At 43.5% G+C, this 27632-nt stretch overlaps 1 protein-coding gene across 1 annotated transcript in view; it reads right to left on the reverse strand.

The window, feature by feature from the left end:
- Positions 1-15376, reverse strand: part of mtnr1bb (melatonin receptor 1Bb) — a 32597-nt gene extending 17221 nt beyond the window's left edge. The window contains exon 1 of the mRNA XM_061086016.1: positions 15169-15376. Within this exon, the coding sequence (XP_060941999.1) occupies positions 15169-15376 (208 nt within the window). The remainder of the gene's footprint in view (positions 1-15168) is intronic.
- Between the last annotated feature and the right edge of the window lie 12256 nt (positions 15377-27632).

Below are 27632 nucleotides of genomic sequence, written 5' to 3' on the forward strand. Positions count from 1 at the left end.
AGTTCAAGTTCATCCGAGACTCGAGTCGGGTGCATTGACGTGCGCGGCCCCGACAGGAAGCTCCAGTTTATCTCCAGCTCTCCAGGCCCAGTGACGGAGGACGGATGTGGCAAAGTCCAAGAGACAGCTCTTTGGGGATCACCGGGCAGACGAGCAGGCGGTACAAAACAATGAGTCCATTGTGTTCAGTGTTAAATGAGAGAGTGAAACATATCCACATCTGCATTTGACTCAGTTTTTGTTCTTTGACTCGCACATGAAACACGTCCGTAGAGCAGCCTACTTCCACCTGCGTGACATCGTAAAAATGAAAAACATCCTCTTTAGGTTAAAAATACTCTCTCAACTAGACTGCTGTTATTATCAGGATGGGTTAATGACTCAGATACAATCCTCCAGTCGATTCCCACTGATGCTTATACTGCAGCAGATCACATCTCTTCCATATTATCTTCTCTGCATTGGCTCCCTGTAGAATCGTAGAACTCTAAATGTTTCCCCTTATGTACAGATCCCGTAATGAAGGAGCTACATCGTGTCCTTAAGAGCTCGTCGTGCCTTATTGTCTCGTTGCACTCTAAACGCATGCCTGTGGTTCATAGAGCCCCTGAAGGGCCTCAGGCTACCAGGCTCCTCTCCTGTGAATCCAGCTTTGGATCCGTGAGACAGATCGTTTTTCTACATCCAAAGTTAGCTTTAAAACTTTCCCTGTTTAAGCGTATAGTCACAGCTGTGCTGCTGTGGGCCTACACTGCTGGGAGAACTCCCATGGTACACAGAGAATTTCATTTCTCCCCATTAGTCGGTCCTGAACCACCCTTTAGTTCGGCTGCTGTATGTGGAGAACTCCCATGGTACCGCTTTAAATTAACTTTGACTTCTTTTGAGTATATTAAAGTACTTGGTCAGGGTGGGGTGAACATCTGGACATCTGTGGTTTAAAGAAGCTACTGGGAACTGTGAATGTGAAGAGCACAAAGTTATACAGCTCGTCAATCCAACTGTCCAATCCAATCTTATTTAGCAAATTAACGATAAGAAAATCTAGTTATTAGAAATCATAACAAGTCTACGGCACAGCAGTGCTACAAGCTGAATGCCTGTGTTAGCATGCTAACATGCTGATGTTTAGCAAGTCCAGTGTAATGTTTATTATGTTAATCATTAATGTTAGCTTTGCCCGTTGGCACAGCAGCAGATGCTCGCACCAAACAAATTTAGATGAATTTAGTAAAAGTGAGTTTATGCTCTGATCCTTATGGAGTTGAAAATGTATTCAGTCCAAACATATTCAGTTTTATCCAAATGCAAACGATGCAGCTGAAAATGACTTTGGTACGACGTATTTTCCTGGAAGTTCTTAGCTTTAACCCAGAAGACCAGATAAACCATCCTGAGGAGGGTGGACGTGTCCATGGCTGATCTGGTGTCAGCTCCTTATCGAGGAAACCTACTTACACTTGGCACTAGTTTATTCTTTCAGTTTATCTTTGAGTAAAAGTTTGTTGTCACACTGTTACTTTTCTCTTTATGCTCTTGTCAGCAACAACATCTACTGATAAATAACATGTCATAGTGATTCATTGTAGCTTGAGTTGGCAACTACAGAGCAAATCCTGCCATTCACCCCCGCCTGCCTTTCCCAGCAGTTCAGTCCTCATCAGCCCGGCTATAGGGGGGGATGCTTCTGCACCCCCATCACGGACCCACAGCTCACCAACTCAGCTTGTTACCGCCCGACGATTTGGTGCAGCACATTCAGTGGCATCCTTCTTCTTCTGCAGCTCTGTGCTGCATTGCCTTAGCAGAGGATTATGATATACAACAGACGGTTTTACACAGACAGCAATCATCTTAAATGCTCTTCAGTGAGAGGAGGACATACATCCTCAGTGGAGTCCACTCAAGTGTATTAGGGACCTGTATGGAAAGATCTACGTTACCTCTCCACTGCACTGAACATGTATTAGTGTGGTCATGAATAAATCAGCTGTATAAAGATTAAATGAAAGATGATCTTTGTCTTAAATGTTCAGGACAGTTATGCTCAAGAAAACCCAACATTTTGCTAAAGAAAACCCATTATCTACGTTGTGATTTGCAAAAAGTGCAAAGAAAAGTCAACTTCATTTAAAACCCCAAATGAGAACAAGAAAATGAACCAAGTAAATTCTTATTATATCTGTTTAAAGCACCACGGAGGTTGTTTTCTCCCCTTTTTCGATTGTTTCTTAACTAGATCACACAAAAACAAATAAAATGTTCACATTCAAAGTGTAAAATACAGAACAAATTACTCAATGACTTCAGGGACGAGGTCATTAACTCTTTAATTTTAACCGAATTATCATTGTTGCCCAAACCGAAGCACCAGCAGGACTGCTGATGTCTCTGGGCTGACAGGTTCGAGCGCTCGCCGTCCAACCCAATCACCTCCCGGCGACTCCACTGCTGTTAATGAATGTAGCGCTTCATTCATTCAAGAAATTGCCCCTGAACATAATCCAGCCAGTCATTCCATCCTCTACATAGAAAGTGTTTGCTGCTGCAGTTTTAATCTATAGAAAAGTAATTTCTGGGAAAATGTGTGTTGAATATTCTCTCCTACTACCAGCAGCGTATTATACATCCATGTAGAAATATTAATTATGGAAAAAACAGGGACTTTATATTGGTAATAAGAGCAGGAAAGAAAATAAGCAATAGTTATAATCATATTTGAAGGAGAATATGAGAAAATAGTTGACGAAACAACTTTTCTGCCCTCTGTTCTCAATGCTGTGTGTGGAGCCCTGGTTTCTGTGGCACCATAACTAAGTGCTGGGCTCAGGGATGCCTCAGGCATCCTATTACTGTTGACTTATAAAAGTAACAAACCTATAAACATGTCGGCGGTTTGACGAATACAAGGAAACAAGCTGGAAATGATTAAAGTTTTCATTCCCCCAATGAATCACAGTGTTAATATAACCGCTCTGGTTCTTTGCTCTCTCGGCCTTCCAGGTATGTTTTTTCCACAAGCGTAATTGAAAGTCTAATCAGTGATAAATTAATCTACTTATCATATCCACCCATTTCTCTTCCTTGCAGCTGTAGCGTCTTTAAGCATCACTTTTTTAATAGGCCCCTTATTCTTTCTTTAGTGCGATGCCACCATTAGAGATGCTTCTGCCCGGGCCTGACCTCAGGTGTGAGCTCACACAGCACTGACAGCCAAACGCTCAGGTGTTTGTCCAGTTTGTCAGGTTTCCAAGGGTCAAATTTGTTTTTCTACCAGGTCTAATTAAACTTCCTGTCTCCCCGACATGCCACATATAGTGCACGTGTGCCTGAGAGCAGCCGACTACTTCTTTCTTCTCGTGAGCTTCTTTGGCTGAGGTCGACCGGTTGAAATGATCAATGTGATTCTACAAAAGTGTCTTCAACACCTTACGAATAATTAGATTTGGAAAGAGCCAACTTCACACCTCCCTTTTTTGTCCAAACTTATCTCTATTAACTGATTTTGCATGTGAATGTGCAGAATCTGTAGGTGAAGGACATGTTTTTATGGCTATAAGCCTTTTGGTTGGGTTCATTCTACTTTGACCAATTAGGTTTGAGCAGGCTTTGGTAAAACAGTCCATGTGAAGAGGTGAAACACACTGATAGAAATGCATCAGCTATCTGTTTTTTCAATTAATCTACGTTCATAGAGATACCTGATAATATAAAACCTTCCCAAAGTATCACTGTGTTTTTTTGTGTAGAAACAATTGACTTGAGTGATACAACAATCTAATCAGACTGTAAACGGTCGATGGTTCACGGAAACTTGACCCTCGGTCTGGAGATCTGCTGCCTGCACCGGAAACCCACAGATATCGATCGTGGTCCCAGAGGTTGGATGATAAACATAGTGTTTTAAGAAACAGCAGGTGTGAAAGACGCCTCGGACCATGATCCCCTCCAATAGAAAGTAACAGCCTGTCTGGCATCATCTGAATAACTTGTATAACTTGTCCAGCCGGCCTCTAAGACTCTTTTATAATACAGGATAAATACTGTTGACATTATTCTTAAGATAATAAAACCCTCTACTAGTGTGCATTACAGAAATAATACAACATCACTGTTATGTTATATATCAACAGATGCGTGATAGCAACGAGTTCTGCCATTTGTTTCCCCCTGGTGAGTTTTATAGGACTAGACCATGTCTGTCTGTCTCTCTGTTGAGTAAGAGAGGCAAGTTATTGGTCAGATTCTCGAAGGCTTCAAGGGGAAACAGAGATATTGCTGCCGACTGTTTATCTTTTGGCGAGACGGTTAATCCAGCTCCAGCTGCTTCTCAAACCAGATGGAACCTTGCACAGAGCGTCTTGTACAGTGAACTACTTACAGTGTGAGGAAAGTGCCAGTGGGGCGTCACGAGGAGACGAACAACTTGGTGGTGTTGTCGTCTGCCAAGATGAACTCCATGAACAATTCACTTTGCCTCAGGCGAGCCGAGCCCTCCGTTACCCTCACTTCTCCCCAAACACTCCCCCCCACATTTAGAATGCTCGGCACCTCGTCTGCTTTCCCCCTTCATTCATTCACATTAACAATCCCATTCTGCTCAGTCTGACGGAGCCTGTGCTGCCAAGTCAACCGGGCTGTGAGGTTTAGCAGGAGATTCACCTCAATCTCCCTCTAAACTCGCAGGCTATATTGTAGTTTAACATCCAGATGGGAAGTCTAAATCTAAAACAGAGGGTCGTGCAAAGGAGATATGCTTTCTGACTAAGCAAATGCAAAGATGTCAAATATTAGCTATATAACAAACTCTCCAGCTCGGGCTGTGGTGAGGAGGTTACTAGATTCTGAGATATGTGTTACACTGTGTCTGCCATTCGTTTATTTTGATGAATTTCCACGCTGGACCCACATTATCCTGCGATTCTGTGGCTGACTGGCTCCTCCAGCGAGTGCAGCAGGCCGACATTAAGTCTGTTTAGTCCTGGGAGATTGACCTTTGAAGTGCACACTGAACTGTGAAGCAAAGCAGATGATTAAATCAGAAAGCTTGTCTTAGCTCGTCATTACAACCGTGAACATTGGGAAAGTAAAAAAAGTCGAGATTAAAGCAGCCCGGCACATATGAAGAAATGACTATCGACATTATTGATTATGAACCACCAAAACAATTTTTTTCCATGCGTCATTCTCCGTTATGCAACATCTTTCCACGTCATAACGAGCAGAAATGGACCCAGTTGACCGTCAGCAGTCTTTGAAGGGCTTCGGTTTCTCTGGGCATTCTGCGTTTGATCAGAACATTTGGCATTTACGATGCACAGCGTTTTGAGTCTGTCGGCTCTGCCAAGTTATTCCAGGGCTGGAAGCACAGGGCTCTGAGTGGGAGTCTGGGAAACACAGGAACAAATGAGGTAGAGTTTCATTTGAGTCTGCACGTGATGTGTCTGATGAGCTTTTCCAGATTAATTAAAATAACCCCCACCTGACTTGGACTCTTATCCTGCACCCACGTGTCAATTCTGTGTTACATTAACACACATAACATAACAGTATATTTTCATATTGCACATCCCCATTTCTCTCCTGCTTTGCATTTTACTTTTTATTTCACTTTTTATATCTTGGTTTTTGCATTTTACTCTTTATTTAACTTTTATGTCTTGTATATATATTTGGTTAATATACAGTTATTTATTTCTTATGGGAAGTACAGAAAGTAAAGAAAATTCCAGGTAGGTGTAAACCTAGTTGGCAATAAATCCTTTCTGATTCTGATTCTGATACAGTCAAACTAGACACGAAGAAGTTTCCACTAGTGAAAGTGAGGGAAAATGTATTCATGTAGGAAATAAGGTGATTTCCCTTTTGACTTGGAGAGCTTCAAGTTTGAAATACTGAAATACTAAAATCAATATGATCTGGTTAAGTATTAAATTCAGTGTATTTTAAATCAGTCAGATTATTTTTTCGCACATTGGTTTTCAATCAATGTTTTTTCTCCTGAAAGGACAAATTAAATCTCTTAAATAAAGATAAAACTAGCTGAATGGAAACCAAACACTTTTCTGTGAATTGAAACACTCAGACTCACAAATACTGACACAACACTTGAATGATTTGAGCAGAGCTCGACTACGATGCATCAAAGTGTATCTTTCAATATCCTACTGATATTAAGAAAGACGTTATAGATATTATTTGTGCATTTTGTTGTGATTTATTTGGCTTTGTGAGACGATTCCGGTCGTGCTGTGAGAGTTGTTACGTTTGAACTTGCAGGAAACAGTTTAAAAAAATCACCATCAAAGTTAATCTGCCATCTGAACACAAAATAGATTAAATTTGAAATAACTTCTCATATGCTTTTCATATTTTCGGATTATGCTTTTCACATTTGCCCTCTAAATCCGCAACACACATTTGCAGCCTTTGTCCAGGATGAAGCTTTCCTTCTGCCTCACTGTCTCTCTGCATCTGCCCGAATCAAACGTGCTGTTTGTGTGTTTGCGGTTCTGTTTGCATGACTTCACTCCAGCACATCCATGCAACACCTCCCTCCCTCCCTCCCTCCCTCCCTCCCTCCCTCCCTCCCTCCCTCCTCTCCTCTCCCTCATCCCATTCTCATTTTTCTCATCCTAGATTGGCCTTGATTTCCCCACATCTTCTACATTTCACCTCCCTCCTCCGTTTCATTCTCTTTCTCTTGCAGTAAATCCCTCGCTTCCTCCACCTCTTCACCCACTGCAGCCGGAGGGTTTTCAGAAACTGTTACATAATGCACTTCAAATTATCACAATGCATTCATTATGGATACGGGGAGGTGGTGGTGGTGGTGGTGGGGAGGGCATGTGAGGCAATACGGGATTTGATAAAGAATAAAGGGATGGAATTGCTGATCGCTTGCTTTGCAGATTAAATTCCGTTCAATCTATCGTGTTGATTGTTATTGAGATTAAAGAAAATTGTTCTGTCAGTTGCTGTGTGTGTGTGTGTGCGTGTGTGCACTCATATGTGCAAACTTGTGCTGCTGAATCATCCCCCCGTCTTGGCACTAGCGTACTGATAACAACTGGGTGATTCTGATGACACATGACAGTAGTTCTTACATTGTCCTGGCTGTGCCTCTTCCCTTTAAAAAGCAGCATCACTCTCCTCTTTCTCATCGTGTGGGATTTCTGTCCTTTCCCTCTATTATCTAAATGTTGGGCCGTCTTCCTCTATTCTATCGCCTGCATCCTGGACATTTTCCCCCTTTTTGAACTCCTTCCAACCCATTCCTTCTGCGTCTTTCTCTATATACCCTTGCTACTCTCCGCCTGTGCCGGTCGGAGCTCCTCCTGTTTTCTTTCTCCAGCTGTCTTCATTTGAAGGAATTACAGCAGTCATGCTTCAGCCAGATGATACGGGACAGCGTCTGGGCACAGTTCAGGCAGAAGTAGACTCTCTGAGCACTTAAACCTGCTGGAATCATCCCCAGCAGTCATGTCCGACCTTCACGTCTGCCTAAATACTCAGTGAGCAGGACAAAAAAAAGAAAAACAGTAAGACCAGATGATGAAAGAATTATATGGCAAACCCTCAGCATATACAGAAAATCCCCCAAAGCCTCACAGACGCTCTCCTCGCATGCATTATAGATCAGTGGAAACTCTGCTCCCCTATGGATTCTACACAAAACCTCATAATGAAACCGGAGTGGTCAGTTCGTTGCCACAATGGGATGTATAACGAGATGTCAAATTCAATTTTCAATGCGCAATTCCAAAGGATTCAATATCAAAATAAATCGATGAAGTCGAATCAAAGTGGCAACAGAGCCCCTGTGTCTAATCTCTTCCTCTTTTTTCTTTTTGATCTACAGCTTAACACTTTCCATTTCCATTCCTCTTGCACTGTGATCTCCTCACTTCTCCCCACTGCTGCCTTTTCTCCTTCTCCTCTGTTATGCACATAAAGAAGGTTCCAGAGCGGTGCGTGGTACCAGCCTGCCGTGCATCCAAAAGCTGAGAAAACTCCTCAGGATTCAAAATCCAAAAGGTCTGATCTGACAACCTGTTCAGTTGGCCCATGTCCTGTTTTGATTTTAATGAATTAAAATCAAACACCCCAGTGGCCCCCGTGGCAAAAGACCTTCGTCAAGAGCATAAATTAAGGGTGAGTCCAGGAAGAGTCAAGGATCTGAGGATGCCTACTGCGTCACGATGGAAATTAGGAGCATAACTATGTTTTAAAAGTAATGAGCAGAATATTAATATCCATTCTAAGCCCTAAGTGCTGATAAGATTCCAGATCAGGATCAGGGAATTTCTACCAAACTATGAATCTATCAAAGTGGTCAATGCATCCAAATGGATCCTGCATGAGTCCTGAGATCTGCTCAAACCCCTTTCTGAGGTGGTTTTGTATGTTCGTGGCCACATTCTTTCACTGTGTATTTTCAATATTGTCCTGGGCCATATGAAGGACCACCTGCTCGCCTAATGTCTCTGACCCACTACGATTTAAACCTATATTTACGCTTCTCAGTTTCCATGCATTGATTTCTTAAGTAGCCATTAGTAGTAGTACATTAGTAATATCTTTGTCAATAGTTGCACACATTCATTCACTCAGTGCCTCCTGACTCTGCTCGCTATCTTTCTCTCTATCTCTTCCACTCAACACTATTGATGTACGTGATAATTAACGTATAAAGGACAGAAGTGAGATCCGATCACAAGAGCTCACAGGAGGAGACACATTCAGTTTTTCGATTTTACCACTGTCCACTTGTCATGTGATCTCCCAGGACAAATGGGTTACGGTTAGTCAGAAGGTTATTCGATGTAAGTGATGCTGGAATAACAGGTGTAATCCACAGTGTTTTTAAACCACTGAAACCAGGGTTGACATGTTATTTATATCCAAAAGAGAAACAGAAACTTTTAAAATTACCTTCCTACTATTTGTATGCACCCTGCGTCTCAAACCAGTTTTTTTCCACCTTCTTTCCAGTATATTTGATGTGGTTTTGTTGCTTTTCAAATTTGTCTCTAATAGTTTGTAGCAAAACCTCAGCAGGATGAAAGTCTCATGATGCTCTTGGAAAGCGGAATGCCTTAAAATGTAAAGTTGTGAAAGATAAACCAAGGAACGGTGTGAATAATCTAAAAAGCCGATAATGCTAAACAGCAATTCAATTTCTCTCTCCCTCTCACCTTCTTCACTTCTCATCAGTCACGCATGCAAACTTATTTGCAGATTTTTGCTCCCAATAACACTATTTACCTACAGAAACTCTAAACCCATTTGTAACGCTGGCGCTGATGTTAGATGGAGAATAAATCTGCCTCCTCGGTTGTCAACAGCAGCTGTCACAAGCCGTATCCTCACCTGTAAGGGCCGGTGATGAACGGATTAATCACAGAATCAAACCCGATCGGACACGGACGTGGAGAAGCTCCTGGTCGATGGGACAGATTGAGATACTGCGGTTTTTGTGCTTTTAGAAATGAACTCATCATTATAGAGTCTTTGAGATCAGGTGATGCTATTTGAGCAGCTTATATCTCTGACTATGACTATCACACGGTTGTTGGTCACGCTTTGAAACCGATAGACTTTGTTCTAGCTTCGGTTTAACTCAGAGTTTCGATGGAATTCTTTCTAAATAGAAATAGGCCTCTCTTCGTTTTATGATTCATCCAGACTCTCTGTTCTATGCTTTCATTATTGTGATTATTCAGTCAGGCGTATGTTTGATTACTCCGACAGCTGTAAGTTTTATTATTCTGTCAGGTGTGTGTTTTATTATTCCGACAGGTGCTACATTGCTGTGAGGTTGTTTCACCATCATGTCCAGTCCATTACTGGTAGAGCGGCTGGACTCAAATGGAGAAACACAAGAACTGAGGCCAGAGATGTTATACAAAAATTAAAAGATGGGCTTAACAGAGATTTTAGTTGTCACTCTAACACAGTTGTACAGGTCCGAATCAGTTCCTTTAGTTCAGAAGCAGGTGAGGAATCCAGAGTCAGAGCGTGGCTGGCAAACAGAGAGGTGGATGATCAGGTCCTTAAACACTGCGGAAGCTTGTTTCGTGGGTGAAGGTGGAGCAACAGACTTTTGCTACAGGATGCGAGTATTTTAAAATTAAATACGATGACGTTTGACATTGTGTAATTTCCTGAATCTTATTCTGATGCGTTTTAACTCTGTTTCATTCAGTGTTTGATGCCGTGACTCAAGCTTCCGTACGTGGGGGGGCCCACGCAACCTGCTGAGCACGCGTGGGTCCCCCCTCGTTCAAACTTGACCTAGTAGCCTGCAACCTACTATCATTTTTTAAGGTTAGATAACAAATGCGAAGGCTGAGGCTTGATTTGAGTGTTTCAGCTCTTTGTGTCGGTGTCTGGAGAACTTTCCTTGTACAAAGAATTCTGAACTTTGCAGTTTTCAAGTTGAGGTCGAAACAGTGGAACAAGAACTGGATTATCAACCAGGTCAAGTGGGCACCGCTCCATATTATATAAACACAACTCAACTAGGAGAGACTACAAGAATTACTTACAGTTAATGGTCATGATTCAAACCATGAATCAGTTGCTGAAGACGTATGCAACCACACCCACATCAAATATCAAATATCAGGCAAGTTTACTGAAAAACTCAGTTTGCTGAAAACTCACGTATCACATCTCAAATATTTTGAAATCGACTCTCAAAACTGTTGCTATTTTCACATCTCGTGTACTGTGTGGTTTCGGGGTGTCTGGAGAACTGCCATTCACAGTGAGGGTCAACAGGGGGCCCATCAACATGTCCCCCCCCCCCCAGGGCCGTGAAGGAAGCCAATGCAACCGAGAACAGGAGAATACAGTTTGCTCAATATGCAGCTGCTGCGTTCATCGCTGACAACTCAGCTTAGCCGGGCTTCAGTGACAAGTGCTCATTTCAACACAACTGTACTGTTGTGTTGTTCTGTCACAAGATACCTCGACTCACAGCTTCACCAACAGACGCGCACTAGGTGGAAATAAAAGTTTGTCTTTTTGGGGGATTTCAGCTGGATTGACTCTGAAATACAGTAACTGTTATTGCTGCTCCGAAGTAAATCTACCCTGTCTGTTAGATTTACTTTCAGCATATACAGAGTTTATTCGTTTTTCTCTTGTGGAACATGGTGAGATATTTCTATATGTAAAAAATAGGAATAAATAGAGGCAGTGTTGTCGTAGATCACTGTCACAAACACATTGGCATTAAAATAAAGTTACCTTCCCAAAGGCAACAGCGTGATGAAACACGACATCCGGGGAAATAACCGAATGGCTTCTCAAGAGAAACCTGTTCTCAGCTCTGATGGAACTGGACGTGAGCCTGCTCGTCTCATCCGGTCTCATCCGGTCTCACCTGGACACACCGGAGCAAACTGGTCACTCTCTAAATGGTTTCACTTTCTCTCCTCAAAGGGAAAAATCGAAATTGATTCACTTTACTACCACAGTGCAGAGCAGGAATGTTCGACCACTCAGACTCAGAGATTGGAAAAGATCCTCTGCTGTCGCTGGGTTTGTGTGAGATTCATGCTGCGACGCGTCTTTACATGAGCGGCCCCTCAGCTTTTGAGTTGTTATTGATTAAATGGGCCGGTGCACGGATGATGGTTTGGTGTTGCGGCCGGTTCGAAATGTGCTGATGTGACAAATTGTGAAAAGCAGCCCTTGGGTTGATTGCTTCAGGACCTTGGAGAGAGTCATGTGAAGAGACTGGTTTCAGCACCAGGAACAGAGGCAGCACATTTGATTTGGTGAGGACGGTTTTTTTTATTTTATTCATTATATTTGTAGCAAGGCTTTAGAGAAAAATACCTGGAGAGGGAATGAGAGCTGGGAAGGGGAAGGGGGGGGGGGGGCTGATATCATGTATATAAAGTCTCTTTGAAGAGAGTCTCCGTAATGTGTGATCCTGTCTAACTCTCTTTGAAGGCTTGCAACACCTAAGCTCCTTCAAAGACAAATCTCAGGGGACGGAAACCTCCGCCCTGCACCCCTTGTACCGGCTGATTGTGACACAGCCATACACACAATTTTTGTTTTTGCACATGAAAGCACAATATCACAATTAGATATGTCTATATATGGCCCTGTACTTTGCTGCATGTGCTTTTTTGTGGTTTTTGCATGGCAGCCACGCACCTGTCAAAGCCTTTGTCTTGAGATTTCAATGGACTCACGGCTCATGTGCGTCGGGCTGCTCGGCGCTGTACAATAGCACATGATGAGGCAGCGAGATTGTTCAAATTAAGAGAGAGTTCTTTGAAAAGACAGCGAAAGGGGAGGAGGGCAGGAACATAATGTGAAATCCTAATTCAGCTCAGTTATGTGACCAGCACGCCGTTATATTTACGACGGTGAAGAGTTTGCATGAATCTCCATTGTGGGTAGGTGAGAATAAGCCGAGTTAGTCATCACCCATAAACCCAGCATCTGATGAAATATTTCGGCGGCAGCAGTTCACTTCCCTGGCTCCGCCGTAGCAGGGACTTATGCAAAGCTAGGACAGCAGTAGTGGGTAAATACGCCATCACCCTCCGCTCACACTGTCACTGTTCACACACTGCTGTCAAGTCAAGTGTTTGCTGTTTTTTCCCAAACTGTTGAGTGGGTTGTTTCAATCTACAGCAGCCGTCCTCTGAGTTCAAGGCTGTGGGTTCAGCGTGGCTCCTGAACCGCTGAGTGGGCAGTTTGAGTTGGGAGAGATCAGCCTCAAGGCAGAAACGCACAATAGGAATGGCAGTATATGTTTAAGGGCCACTCTTCTCCCTGATAGTGTCCACTAAAGGAAATCGATAGATATATAGATACAGGAAGGGATGATCCGTAACTTAACTGAGAATACCTCAAAGATTTGTAATTAAGCTGTCAAATTAATCTGGTCACTTATCTGGTCTATTAGTTCCTCTGTGGGGCAAACTGTAGACGTGATTAAATTAAAGATAACTCATGTCTCTGTGCAGACATGTATACTATTCTGGAAGGCGGAAATTTACTGTTAAGCACTTTGGTTCTTCTAACGGCTCTAATTCAGGAAAAAAGTAAATCAACATTATCACCCTTTTCTCCAATAGCCACGCCACAAGCGTTTCCTCTTCAAAGCACAAAAGCCACTTGAATCAGGCTCTGTGAACGCACAAGCGTGTTTTAACCAAAGCGGGAAACGTGATCACGGTACAGAGTATGATCTTATCCAACGTAATGACTTCAGTGGAAGAGTATCATTGCGTGCGGTGCAAGACAAAACCTGCCACAGTTGTTGGATTTCCCACAGAGGTCATGTAGCCGTGTGCTCTCACTCTAGTGTACGTGCTCCGAAGGCTTCACTCGTCTTTATGCAGGACTGGAAATGAAAAGCGTGCTCTCTGGTTAAAACAGCCAACTATGTTTCTTAATAACGCTTATTCTCTGTTATTTCCACTGGAGATGAAATAAATCCGGGCGCTGGCAGACAGATACTGATGAAAAGGAACTTTGTAGATTTTAGTGCACACTAAAGGAATCACACTTGACACATTGCTCCCAACTTAGAAACTCATTCTTTCCTTCTAAACTTCGTGAATTCCATTTCTTACCAGCTTCAATAAATAAATAAGCTTGGTTCAAGGTGGTTCAGAGCTGTGGAAAAACTGAACCTTACCTAAACCTTAGTTTAAAAATAAATAAAAGTAAGCCCACTCGACGTAGGGTGCAGAATGTGGGAGTGTTCCTGAAGCAGCGATCACGCTGCTCGTCCACGACTGGATTCCGTCTAAATAACAGGAGAAAAAACGTTTTCCCTGTGAGAACAAATAGAAGGGATGGTTCATAATGTCCTCAGATGAAAGATTGCAGTTGTTTTGGTTTGTCCTGAGGGAATTTTACACTGCTGCTAATAAGGGAGAGAGAATTCCGGATGCATCCTGATTTGACAGAAAATGCTAATAAATGCATGTTTCCTGGCCTAATTATTGTCTGAAAAAGCCTAAAAATAGCCAGTCAGCAAAGTTCAATGCAAAACACATCCATCCTGAGAAGTTACAATCTCAAGCACTTTCTTAAAAATCAGGGGGAGAATTAATTCAATAATTTGGCAGTATATATATAAAATCCATGAGGGCTGAATTGAAGCACTAAACCAATAACGTTTCCCTGAAAGGCTTTAATGTTTAATCAGGAGAGAGTTGATTTACAACCCCAGGAGTAGTTTCCTTTTTCCTTTTCACCTGAAGCGACGGTTCTGTGAAAGAGCACTTCCATGTTTTTTTGGATTCGACTTCATGCTTCACTGTCGCTGCAGGAAGCCTCCTGGGTAATTTCACACATCCGCTTCTGAATGGGTTCATCAACGGGACTCACCTGCACCAATGAACCAGCAGGTGTGAGTCAGTGGGAACGTTCACCAGAAACAAGAGAAGACCATGGTGTTCTAATGGGATCTATCAAGCTGTGACTGTGGTCGGATGAATCTGTGAAGACCAAGAGCAACGAGCCTCCAACACACTAAAGATACTATCATCTGTCAGCAGGTCCACCAGCAGCCATGTGTTCTTTCAAGATGTCCTTCACATGCCCACAGTGCAAGAAGAAGCTTGCATCTATGTAGGAGGACGGCTGACAGGAGCAAGTTGACACAATAATCCAACATTTAGTCGAAACCATATTCACTTGAAAGCTGCTCAAAATGCACAAAGTTGCTTGGCGATAGGTTTAGTTGCTGATGAGGTGACTCAGGGCAAAGTGTGAACAAAGGTCCGAATATGAAATGTGAAGAAGCAGCTTATAGGAAGAATATGGAAGTAGAACAAACGTGTCAAACATTATAATGAAAATTATAAGTAAAGCACATGTGGAAATTAAACAGAAAAATTCCCCTTTCCACAAAATACGAGTAATAATAGGTTGTGATCTCTAATCATCAATCTTCAAGCTACATCATTGCAAAGGCACAGCAGCTCCGAATATGAAATGTGAAGAAGCAGCTTATAGGAAGAATATGGAAGTAAAACAAACGTGAAAAAACATTATAATGAAAATTCCAAATGTGGAAATTAAACAGAAAAATTCCCCTTTCCACAAAATAGGAGTTATAGGTTGTGATCTCTAATCATCAATCTTCCAGCTACATCATTGCCAGGGCACAGCAGCTCCTACCCGCGTTCCTCAGCTTGCGGTTCCTGAACACCGAGATGATCACCAGCAGGTTCCCCAGCACGTCCACCACCGTGGTGAAGATCAGCACACTGGCCAGGATGGCGATGACCCAGGCGGGGCGGGCGCTGCCCTCCGGGGCCAGTGTGCGCTCCAGCGGCCCCAGCCGAGGCTCTGTCCGGTTCCTTATGAGAGTGAATGTGTCCGGCATCACTGGCCCGAGTCCCACTGGTCCACCACAGCCTCCACTGGCCCGGGTCCCAGCTGCTCGGGTCCCAGCTGCTCGAGTCCCAGCTGTCCCAGTTCACGTCCCGCAGGTCCAGCCGGCTCCGGTGCGTCCTGGACGGATCATGGAGATCACCTGGGAGCCTCCCCGAGCTCCAGCAGGCAGATCCGCAACTTGAAGCCAATTCGAGTCACTTGATATGTGACCTACATGAAGTTACATGGACTATTGGCTTTATTATCCTCCGCGTAAAAGTCATCCATCCATGTGATGTGACACGCAAGGATCGGACACGCGGCGGTGCCACTCCTCCTCCTCCTCTCCTCCTCTTCCTCCTCCTCCTCCCGGGTGAGGAAGATGTGGTTATTTGTCCCTTAGAGCATGTTCCATAGAAGAAGGTGCAGACCAGTATCACACATCAAGTCTCCATCCTCTCGACGCGTCCCTTGCATCTCCAGCTCCCATCAGTCCGCATGCGCCCACGTTGGAGAGGGATGGAGAGAAATAAAAAAACAAAAAAAGAAGCAGACGGCTATTCCCTTGTTTTTTTTTTTTTAAATGTCAAATCATCCCTCCGCTGCGGGAGCCCTTTCAGATTCCATTTGCTCTCCTCCGAACCAGGAGCTGCTTCTCCTCTGGAGCCGGTGGAGACGAGCTTCCTCTGCGTGGCGTCAGGCGCGCAGCGGGGGGTGGAGGAGAATCAGCCTCTCACCAACAACACTCACACACCTCTGACTTCTGCTTCTCCCTCCTCCCTCCCTCCCTCCCATCCTCCTCTCCTCCCCTCTCCTCTCACTGTTTCCGACTTTCTCATCTCCCACCAGCCAGCTCCAGCGTCGAGGTCTGCGTGAAAAACAACGACTTCCCCCGATGTCCCAGTGCCTTCTCCCAGCGTGACTCCACCACAATCTGTGTCTGATCTCAGCTCCACGCTCCGAGGGGCTTTAATTGTCCACACGGTGGTGGGTCCGGGACTTGTGTCTCCTCACACGCAGGGGGGGACATCTTGAGAATGAATGAAGCACAACAATAACACACACCGGTCGTCCTGAGATGTTGGATCCAATTCTGTTCCATTCAAACCCTCAAAAACAGTGATTTATGCTTCTATTCCACCTCGACTGGGTTATTGTAATGCTGCTGGGGTTTTACTGGTTCCCAATCTAGGGCTCGGGACCCCCTGGGTGGTCGTGAGACAACAGAGGGTTGAGCCTTGAGACGTTTTCCAGAAATTGAATAAATGGAATGAATTTGCAGGAGTCGAGTAAGTGCATGCAGAGTGTCAGCTTCAGTTGTGTGCATGTAATGCCAGAGAGAGAGAGAGAGAGAGAGAGATGTTGGTATTTTGGTTTGACCCAGTGGACCATTGGAGGAAATGATTGTGGAACCTGTGATCTATAACGACACCAGGAAAATGTGCAGTTTGACGAACGTCAACTGATAAATAAGTGAGAATTGATCAATAAACCAAAGTATAACTTTAATGGACATGATTTTAAAACCTTAAAGCGTTAAAACCTTCAAATACAGTGATGTATGCTTCTATTCCACCTTGACTGGGTAATTGTAATGCTGCTGGGGTTTCACTGGTTCCCAATCTAGGGCTTGGGACCCCCTGGGTGGTCGTGAGACAACAGAGGGTTGAGCCTTGAGACGTTTTTCAGAAATTGAATAAATGGAATGAAATCGGAGTAGTCGAGTAAGTGCATGCAGAGTGTCAGCTTCAATTGTGTGCAAGAGAGAGAGAGAGAGAGAGAGAGACTGAATGAACTCTGGGAAATACAGACAAAATACTGTAAACAAGCCAAAGTTAGCCGCGGCCTATGAGCTAATGTCCATTTGTTTTTACAACGAGGCCTGAAATACAATAACACCGGTCTTCCTGAGGTGTTGGATCCAATTCTGTTCCATTTTTTAATTTTAGGGGTTCGTTAAAACCTTAAAATACAGTGATTTATGCTTCTATTCCACCTGGACTGGGTTATTGTAATGCTGCTGGGTTTCACTGGTTCCCAATCTAGGGCTCGGGACCCCCCGGGTGGTCGGGAGACAACAGAGGGTTGAGCCTTGAGACGTTTTCCAGAAATTGAATAAATGGAATGATCGTAGTAGTCGAGTAAGTGCATGCAGAGTGTCAGCTTCAATTGTGTGCATGTAATGCCAGAGAGAGAGAGAGAGAGAGAGAGAGAGAGAGAGAGAGAGAGAGAGAGAGAGAGAGAGAGAGAGAGAGAGAGAGAGAGAGAGAGAGAGAGAGAGAGAGAGAGAGAGAGAGAGAGAGAGAGAGAGATGTTGGTATTTTGGTTTGACCCAGTGGACCATTGGAGGAAATGATTGTGGAACCTGTGATCTATAATGACACCAGGAAAATGTGCAGTTTGAGCATCGTCAACTGATAAATAAGTGAGAATTGATCAATAAACCAAAGTATAACTTTAATGGACATGATTTTAAAACCTTAAAGCGTTAAAACCTTCAAATACAGTGATTCATGCTTCCATTCCAACTCGACTGGGTAATTGTAATGCTGCTGGGGTTTCACTGGTTCCCAATCTAGGGCTTGGGACCCCCTGGGTGGTCGTGAGACAACAGAGGGTTGAGCCTGGAGACGTTTTCCAGAAATTGAATAAATGGAATGAATTCGCAGAGTCGAGTAAGTGCATGCAGAGTGTCAGCTTCAATTGTGTGCATGCGAGAGAGAGGGAGAGAGAGAGAGAGAGAGAGAGAGAGAGAGAGAGAGAGAGAGAGAGAGAGAGAGAGAGAGAGAGAGAGAGAGAGAGAGAGAGGGACGGACGGACGGACAGACAGACAGAGAGAGCGAGAGAGAGAGAGAGAGAGAGAGAGAGAGAGACACAGAATGAACTCTGGGAAATACAGACAAAATACTGTAAACAAGCTTAAGTTAGCCGCGGCCTTGGAGCTAATGTCCATTTGTTTTTACACGGAGCTCTGAAATACAATTAGAATGGAAGTGATTAAATCATCCCTCAAAACTTACATTTACCGAATGGCTTTTACTTGATTGTTTTTAGTTATTAATTATGTTACTTTTATCCCCTTTTGTTTGCTATTAGATTTAAATAATGTATAAATAAAAGTATTATTATTAAAGGACTCGTCTTCATGCATTAATCTTTAAAAACACACACATTCAAGATGATACCCTGGGAACATTTCATCTGTGAGCGTGATGCACTATTCATTGAGCCGCGTGCAGGCCTCCACCTCGGAGCAGGTTCTGGGCTCCGGACTATGATTCACTTTGTGCACTCAGAGCGAGTGGAGGTGGAAGTCTAAATCCCATTCATCTTGATGAGGGTAACTGGTGGCAATGATGCATTCGAACTCTCCATCAGATCCATAGGATTTCATATGTCATCGATAGCGTCAGTGCCGCTGGTGACACATTGAGGCCAGCGCCTCCTCACTGCTGCATGGTCGCCTGGCTGCAGCGGATCGCCCCGGAGCCCAGCAGCAGTGGGAACAGATTAGAGCGGCCCGGTGTCAGCCTCAGAGCAGGGTGATATGTTCCACAGGCCCTGATGTGATGACCAAAGAGACAGACAGTTGTGGCTGTAAGGTCACACACAGCCACACACTGACGCACACAGTGACAAACACACACACACACACACACACACACAGTTTGAAATAATCTCAGTAGCAGGGACAGACACTGAGCGAATTCTTAAAAACCTCACACTTTCAGAAAAACACTGCACTGATGGCACAAAGAAAACTAAACATAAATCTGCTAGTTGAAAAATGACAAAGCTTATGCTATGCTTCACAGACTCCCTGTGTGTGTCTGCTCCGAAAGAACCTTTGACAATCTTTAAGAACTCGAGCACGTTCCTGTGGAAATGAAAAGCCGACAGCGTCCTCCACCAGAACCCGGTGGCTCCACGTGCCTCTGCTGTGCTTCAGCCGTACCTCTAAAGGGGAAAAGATATTCTTTTTTAATCATAATTGATGGTGCAGTCTTTGTTGGCCAACCCTCTCAGAGCCGTCGTTCCGCTGAGAGTTTAGTTGAAATCACCAGATGGTACCAACAAACAACAAAATGTCTGGAGAATAAACTGCAAAAAGAAGATAAAGGAAAAAAAAGCTCTGCAATACTGTGGGGATAGTTCTCTTCCCTTTTTGGAGAGTGTCTTTGGAAATATAAAAATGAAAAAAAAACTTATTTGTATTGCAGTCATGGACACAGAGGCATCTAATCTTTCAGTGTCGCATCTTATTGAGATGAGGAACAGGTTTGGAGGAGAAAGATGATGCCGTGTTGAATGGGACTCAGCGAGGAAACAGCTTTTGAAAATATTGCAGTTTATTACAGCAAAAGTGAAATTCTGGTACTTTTCAATTCTGTGTGAGAATTGTTGGCAATAATTTACCGTGTTTTGTTTGGAGCATGTGTTTTCAGTAACAGTGTGAAAATATTGCATTCACCACCGCAGCTCCACAACTATCCAATAGATTGTCATGGTCCTCAGAGGATGAATCCTGACATGAAGGATTCCCTCATTTTTCCTCAATGGCCGTTTTTGACATTTAAAAATGATCACAACAACTTTTATTTTCCTTTATAGCACAATGATGAGAAAACTTTTATGTCTCAAGGGAAATTAGAATTTTCATAACATCACTTTTTGGACTATGCTATGCAGAAACAAATAACTGCAGTTGTATTTCAGAGTCGCTGGCGGTTCCCTACCTCCGCGCTAGCGCCACCAGCTGGTCAGTGTTTTCACTCATCCTGCAAAATGTCTCTCAGTGACAGATTGCAAGATCACAAGACAAAGACGTTTGTGTTCCTCAGAGGATGAATCTCTCGCTCCTCATGCCAGTGATCCACATGGCGCTGGGATGAAAGTGTTGCTGTGCCAGAGTCAATCCTCACAGAGCTGCCAGGATTACTGCAGACATTTACCACCATTGTGTTACACTTTGGTAAATAAACCACATTTACCACTTCTCAGTTATATTCAACTAATAACAATCCATTTTCAGATGATCCTTCTCCGTCATTGCACCTCCTCATTAGACGACTGCTCCAATGGACCGAGAAGGAGCTGCAGAGTGCCAGGACCAAACTGTGCTCCTTCCAACTACCAGTTCAATCAGCTGTTCTAAACTATATATGTGAATGATTTGACATTTATTTCTGCAAATCACTGACGAAGCTTTTTAAAGAAAAGTGTAAAAGAAAAACATTTAAATCACTAAACTGCAGAAAAGTTAGTTTGTGAAGATAAAAAAGTTCATAAACCTTTTGCATATGTTCCTGGATTTGGGAGGTACCCAAAGCTTTTTATGGGTGAGAGATTGTTTTTAATTATCATAAGAAATCACATTCACTGTATGACAATTGGTTTATCCATCAACCCATTTTATGAAAAGTCTGAAAAGGTTGTGAATGATGTATTTAATTGGGGGGAAATAGGATGAACCCAAAGAGAAGTTGGACGATAAATTATCTTTTTGGAACAGCCAGTCAAAGAGTTTTAGGACAAAGGTAATAGCTGCAGATCTCAGTGGTACATCTGCAGTAAAATGATTTTATTAAAGTGATTTAATGACATACTTCAGGTGTAATAGCAAAACTTTCATTTGGAGGTTTGTGGTCTCCACCTTCGTGATGTGAGTTGGCGACACACTCCACTATAAAGGTTACAACCACAAGTTACACAATTTAACAAGGACAATATAAAAGTCTCACAGTTGTCGCACCTTCAGCAAATGAAGATGCTTATTGTGCTGGCGAGCATAATGCCAAAAACAAACCCTGATGATTAAAGCCCAATATGCAGCAGAACTCCTTTCTCTTTTACCCAAAATCGGATCTCAGCAGTCTTGAGGGCGACGGCTCCCCGGTTCCTCGGAGCTGAGGCAGATAACGAGCTGAGCTCCGAGGCCCGAGATGAAGCCAGATTTCTCCTCCACTTTCTGATCCATCATTCTGTCTCTCACCTGCGTTAAAGGCGGAATTTTTATTGCAGAGATCAGAACAAAGCTGGGAGCGATGAAATAAAAGTCCGGCAGCAGTAACACTGACGGCCGCTGTCAAATCAGCCCATCGGGATTCAGGACAAGACTTTTTGAAGGTAAGATAAACACAGACAAGATAACAGGACTCCGATCTTTTTATCTCTCATACGTTTACATGGACACCAATCTTCTGATATTAACCCTTTGAAGACATTATCATGGCTTTTGCTGTTTACCTGACCTCAAATAAGGTCATACTCAGAATAAGCAGAATTCTGAGTGAGTCATGTGCAGAATTGTGATCTTGGTTGTGAAAACATGCTTAACACATTATTACATCCTGTTGGAGTTCTCACAGCATTGTGAGTCATTGTCATGTACGTTAATTACCATCTGCTTCTTGACACATACCCCGGGTGCTAACGAGATGGAAAACGAGCTTGAGCTTGTGCAAATATTAAGAAAACACCCAAATTGATATACCATAGTTGGTATTTTAAAACTGGCAGATAAATGTCAGACGTAGTGATTTAGTGGACGTGATGACTCATCATAGCGGGAATATAAATGCAATATTCTATTCGCAACTCCTGTAATTATCAAAAATAATGTCTTCTTCTTTGTAGAGTCAATCGGAATCTATCGTTATCAATGTAAATGTGCTGACTGTGTTTTATGCAGTCGGCAAAAAGTGTCCGTGGGAAAAAAAAAATCTTTCGAACCCTGAAAAAAAAATACAATAATGTCACGTTAATGCGACATAATCCATTGACATTTACGCACTTGTATTGTGCAAGAAAAACTCCAATAAAGCCGTGAGCGCGGGCGGCTGAGGGCTCCGTCTCCCACGTTGCAGTTTTGCAGGCATATGTCAGAGGATTGCTTTAGTAATAATCTGTGGACACTGCAGGGGGGTGGGTGATGGGTGGAGGGCTGGCGCACAGCTTCCTCCGCTCAGGGCAGCTTTCTGATGTGAATTCATAAACGTCATACATGGACGGCGTGACCCCTTCCCGCTCGATCTGCACCTCCCGCCCCTCCTCCATCACTCCGTACAGCCTCTTTCAGCAGTGTAGGCATTTGCTTCTGATTATGCCCCTAAAAGTATCACTGAATAATTCATGTGATCAAATTACTCGAGACACCGGCTGCATCGGTAACCGTTATGATCATGTTTACATGCACGTATATGTGTGTGTGTGTGTGTGTGTCTGTGTGTGTGTGTCATCCGAGGCAGATGTTAGACACATAGATTAGGCCTGGCTTGGTGTGTAATCCTGGTGTTACTGAGAACAGCGTGGATTCATAATCACCCACACAGCCACCCCTCAATACCAAGGAACCGAGGGAATGGTAATCTCTCTCTCTCTCTCTCTCTCTCTCTCTCTCTCTCTCTCTCTCTCTCTCTCTCTCTTTTTCTCACTCCCTCTCTCACTTTTCCTACTTCTCTTCTCATCTCTCATGCCTCCATTCCCTGCCTCCTATTATGTAACATCCCTTCATCCTTCTGTCCATCCCCTTTCCCATCAGCACCACGTCCACACAGCCAGATCTGGAGGAAAAAAAAAAAGGCATTGTGAAAAATGGAGCATGAACGAAAGAAGACGGAGGGCTGGTTGAAAAACAAACAACAGGGGTGAGGCGGCAGAGAGAGGTTTTAAGTGGCTTAGCTTACTCTATGGTGTAAATGCCAGATGGTCCAATGAAAAGCCAGCAGAGCTAAAGGGACTGGCAGGTCCTCATCAGGCTCCTCTGATGCATGATGAATAAACACAACGGTCACTTTGTCCCCCCCCCCCCTCTCTCTCTCTCTTTCTGTCTCCCTCTCCCTCGCACGCCCTCGTTTTGCCTTTGCTTTGACCCTGTGTCTGTCGCCGGGACAGCCAGCATGCTCAGGATTCTTTAAACGAGCCGGATGGCCAGAGAAACTGAAACTGTGCCAACTTATTAGAAGTTATTGGGACACGTTACATAATCCTTGTCAGAATAATTTAATAAGCTATGAATCTGGAGGAATAAATTGCTTTCCCCTCCTCCTCTGTCCAGACAGCGGGATGTTGTTTCTACCTGTGGTGAGCTCTTTGCATTTTCTTCCTCGGTGATATGGGAGTGCACCAAATGTATGGCTGCAGGCAGGAGTGATGTTATGTGAGGTTTCGTCAGTGAGGATGCATGTCCTGTGGGTAATGACTCCTCTTTTCCTCCCTCTGGGGAACTAAACCGAAGGCAGGATCACCACACACACACACAGACACACACACAGACACACACACAGACACACACACAGACACACACACAGACACACAGACACACATTAAATCCGCATAAATGAATGGGTAGACCGAGAGGAAGCTGACATGCCACCTGCTCCGTTTCCAGACCTCTGGCTGCCATCACTGGAGACGTCTTTCTCACATTATGCTAATTGATAGAACTCTTATTCTCCGTGTTGCCTTGTTGTGACAGGGCGACGCAACAGACCCGACATTCAAATCAGGAGTCGTGATCACTCCGCCGAGCAAAAACAAGCTGATTATTTTTAGACCGTGAAGTTTAGCAACAGAAGTTTGCAAATGTCTCCTTCCCGCAGTGACAAGTTTCGTCAATTTCTTAAGTGCATTTTTTATTTTTCCCTCGACTCCGGAAAACTAGGAGATTTGAGACGTGCCCCTGTGTACTGGTCTGAGTGGTTTATGGTTCACGGTTCCTGCTGGGAGAGAGAACAGAACTGGAACAAACCGGCCCGACATTTGACTGTGAGCTATTTCCATCTTTTGCACTGACACAAACTGGCATGCTCTAAAACATACATGAAGTGTTTCGCTCAAAAATGATATCTATAGTTCCAAAGATGTAACGCTTACTCTGACAAAGTGTCCTGGTAATTCAGCTGCTGCTGCGACTGGTGGGGTATCAGAAAACCCCACACTTTGCGAATAGTCATTTTAAATCTGACTTGAGACATTCTTGACATTTACAAATAAGCTGAAGGTAATTTTTCTTGCCTAAGACACTCGGGGGTACATGCCACCACTGAAACCCGACTTATCTCGGTCCATGCCTGCACCACACTCACATATTATAAGTTAAGGAGTGGGCGAGTGCTTGTGTCAACTCGTCTCTCTACAGCAGCGGAGACGTCTCGCACTCGGGAATAAAAAGAAAACAGAAAATGCAAAAAAGCCACACGACAGAAACGCACCCACAACAGAAGTGAGCGACAATGGATGTTGACGATGGAACAGACTGTCGTGGACGAATGAGTGAAGTGAGTCGTGGTTCGTGAAAACCTCGACAAGCCGGTCGCCACTTTAATACAGATGCTTGTCGATTTGAGTGACAGCTAGGGTTGCAAAGGGGCGGAAAGTTTCCAGTAAATTTTCGGAAACTTTCCACGGGAATATTAAGCTCGGGAATTTTGGGAATTTTGAAAAAAAAAAAACTATGCAAATTAAACGCTGAGCAATAAAAACATCATTCAAAACTCTATTTTAATGATGTATGGAATGAGCACAAACTGCACGTTGAGTTTCAACCCTCCACTGTGCATTCTTCCATCACATGCACAGATAACTCCCAGCATCCTTCACACTACAGCAGGGCTATTGAGGCCTGCTGTAGAGTGAAGGACGTCAGGTAAGTTTCCATGATATTACTGGGGAAAATATATTAGCATGCTGATTGAGGATTGTTCATCTGTTCATCTAGCCTATTTCCATACATTTATCCATCAATTGACATTTCACCCCATCCAATGTAGAAGGAAAGGCTGTGTACATTTGCAAATACTGTGCAAAGACCTATGTTAAGAATGACACAAAGATTCAGAAGCATATAGTCAAGTGCCCAAAGTTTCCTCAGGGCTCAAATCAGCCTATGACACAACAAAATGTTTATATGTATGTCTGTCAGACAAGTAAATACAGTTAGTATAAATTACCCACAACATTTCCCGTTAATTCGCATGGAAAGTTTCCAACTTTGAATATTCCCGGAACCCTAGTGACAGTGCACCTGTACCTCCACACCTCCAATACACAAACATTACATCTTAAGTGTAGACTGGCCTGACCAGATTTTCCCCTCAGGCTGTGAACAGAAAGTTTTCATCACGCTGAGAACAGTTAGCGACGGGAACATTGACGCCGCGCTGCAGAACATAACGCAGATGTAACCACAGGCTGCAAAATTGAGACTGATGGATTTCATTTTCAGTTTCTGCGGAAGGTGTTATAAAGTTTTCAAAAACTAGAATGACAACTTCATGACCTCCATGATTCCTGAAAATGTCAACAGCTCACGACTCGTCCCCACAAAGTCCGACGTCGTGAACACCACAAGGAGTTTGTCTTTTTGCATTTGTGTTTGTAATAAATAAACTTCTAACGCCACTGTAATATCCTGTATGTGGCATTTTGGCATCATACGGTACAAACACACATTCACATCCATGCCCCTTAATTGGCCAAAAATGTGTTGCATGTGTCGGAGAAATTGAAAAAAACAATAAGGGGATTGTCTGGTTGCCATGGGAATGCTTTCTGTTTTTAGATGTGGAGGGTTTGATGATAACAAGGAGAAAAGTTGGTGTCAACTCCATGGGAGTGTTGGGTGTGTGTGTGTGGGGGGGGGGGCAGAGGAAATAATCAAGACCCGCAAAGGTTCCCGGCTGCGTCTTCTCGTTAAGTGTGGAGCGCCGGCGTGGAGCACGCTGACCGAGCGCCGGCTGCCTTCAACCTTTTGTCACCAATCAAGAATTAATGAGCGGCCACCTTTTGAGGAGGCAGATGAAGCGATTATGAAATGTCACCTTCCGCGAAACGCTCGGTAATTAAAGCTTCATTAATTTGGGATTCTCTGCAGCGAACTTGTTATATCACTTAAGCACAAACCCAGGCTGGGGAAGGTTTTCTCTTTTTGAAACTTTGTACAGATGCACATTCAGCTTGATGCGATCCTACAGGGTCAAGACAAGAGATGAACTCATACAGGTAAAAAAGGAGGAAAACACAATAATCTGAAAACATCAATTCAGGTCAGAAATGAAATCTGTTCCTGGGGTAAACAAAAAGAAAAATACATTAAGAGAAGATTAGACTGAAAATCCACTCAGCTGTTGACAGCCTATAGAGCCGAGGGAATCGAAGCCACGATCACGACACCTCTTTCAAATAATCTGACATGATTTATATATAACCTCACCTCTTCCACTGAGAAGTTTATGCACTTAACATTCCACAAGACGTTTTTTTCATGAATTCTTTTTCTCTCTCTACGCCCTCGTGTCTTCACGGGACATCGGCGACTGTAAGCTCGGCTAAACGAATCTGCCAGATTCCAGTCGGTGGGGAAAGAAAAACACATAAGAGGCGTGAGGAGACTGACTTGATAGGATTAAATGTTTTATGGGGGATTATTTATCTGCTGTGGTCTCCGCTGAGCTGAAGCTCACCTGCAACAACACACCAGGGACATATTCACCGTTATAACAATATCTCTCCAAAGGTCGAACACGTTAATCTGTTGGATCACTCACACACCCACGCAGACACACACAGACACACACATCAATTAAGCAATTAAGTCATTTCGTATTTAAATTGAGATGCTGGGAGAGAAACAGTCGCCCACGTCCTAGGATTATCACAAACTAATACCAAGGGGTCCTTATTAAATCATTTAATTATCAAATACTTATTCATTTAATTACTACACCATGTTTGGTTGCATGTGTGTGTGTGTGTGTGTGTGTGTGTGTGTGTGTGTGTGTGTGTGTGTGATCCAGCAGAACAATGTGCGAAATGCACAGCAACACAATGTACACAACACTGTTTTCATCTACAACACAGACTCACTGGCTCCTTTCATATTTCACTGTTAATAAATGCCAAGCACCAGCGGTTCCATAAATAATAAATGTAATAGCATTGATTCTCAGCCAATTTCTACTTCATACTTCACAGGTGGAGGTGTTCTGAGAACGCACACACACCCCCCCCCCTTTTTTTCCTGCAGCTTATAAAAGAGCCGGGGGGGGGGATTGGTGGTGGATTAGCGTTTGCTTACAGCAGGGTAATAATGTGGGATAATAAAAGTATATATGGTAATATTCTCTTTTAATTATTTCTAGGTGGCAGATCAATGGTGCAGTCTTATAAATGTCAGCTTTAATAATCAGAACCGGGGGGTTGATGCCACTGGAATATAACAAGGAATATTAAATCTTTTTTTTTTGTTTTGAACAGTCCTAGTGTTC

Source organism: Limanda limanda, chromosome 14, assembly GCF_963576545.1.
Source record: "Limanda limanda chromosome 14, fLimLim1.1, whole genome shotgun sequence".
Lineage (NCBI taxonomy): Eukaryota > Metazoa > Chordata > Actinopteri > Pleuronectiformes > Pleuronectidae > Limanda > Limanda limanda.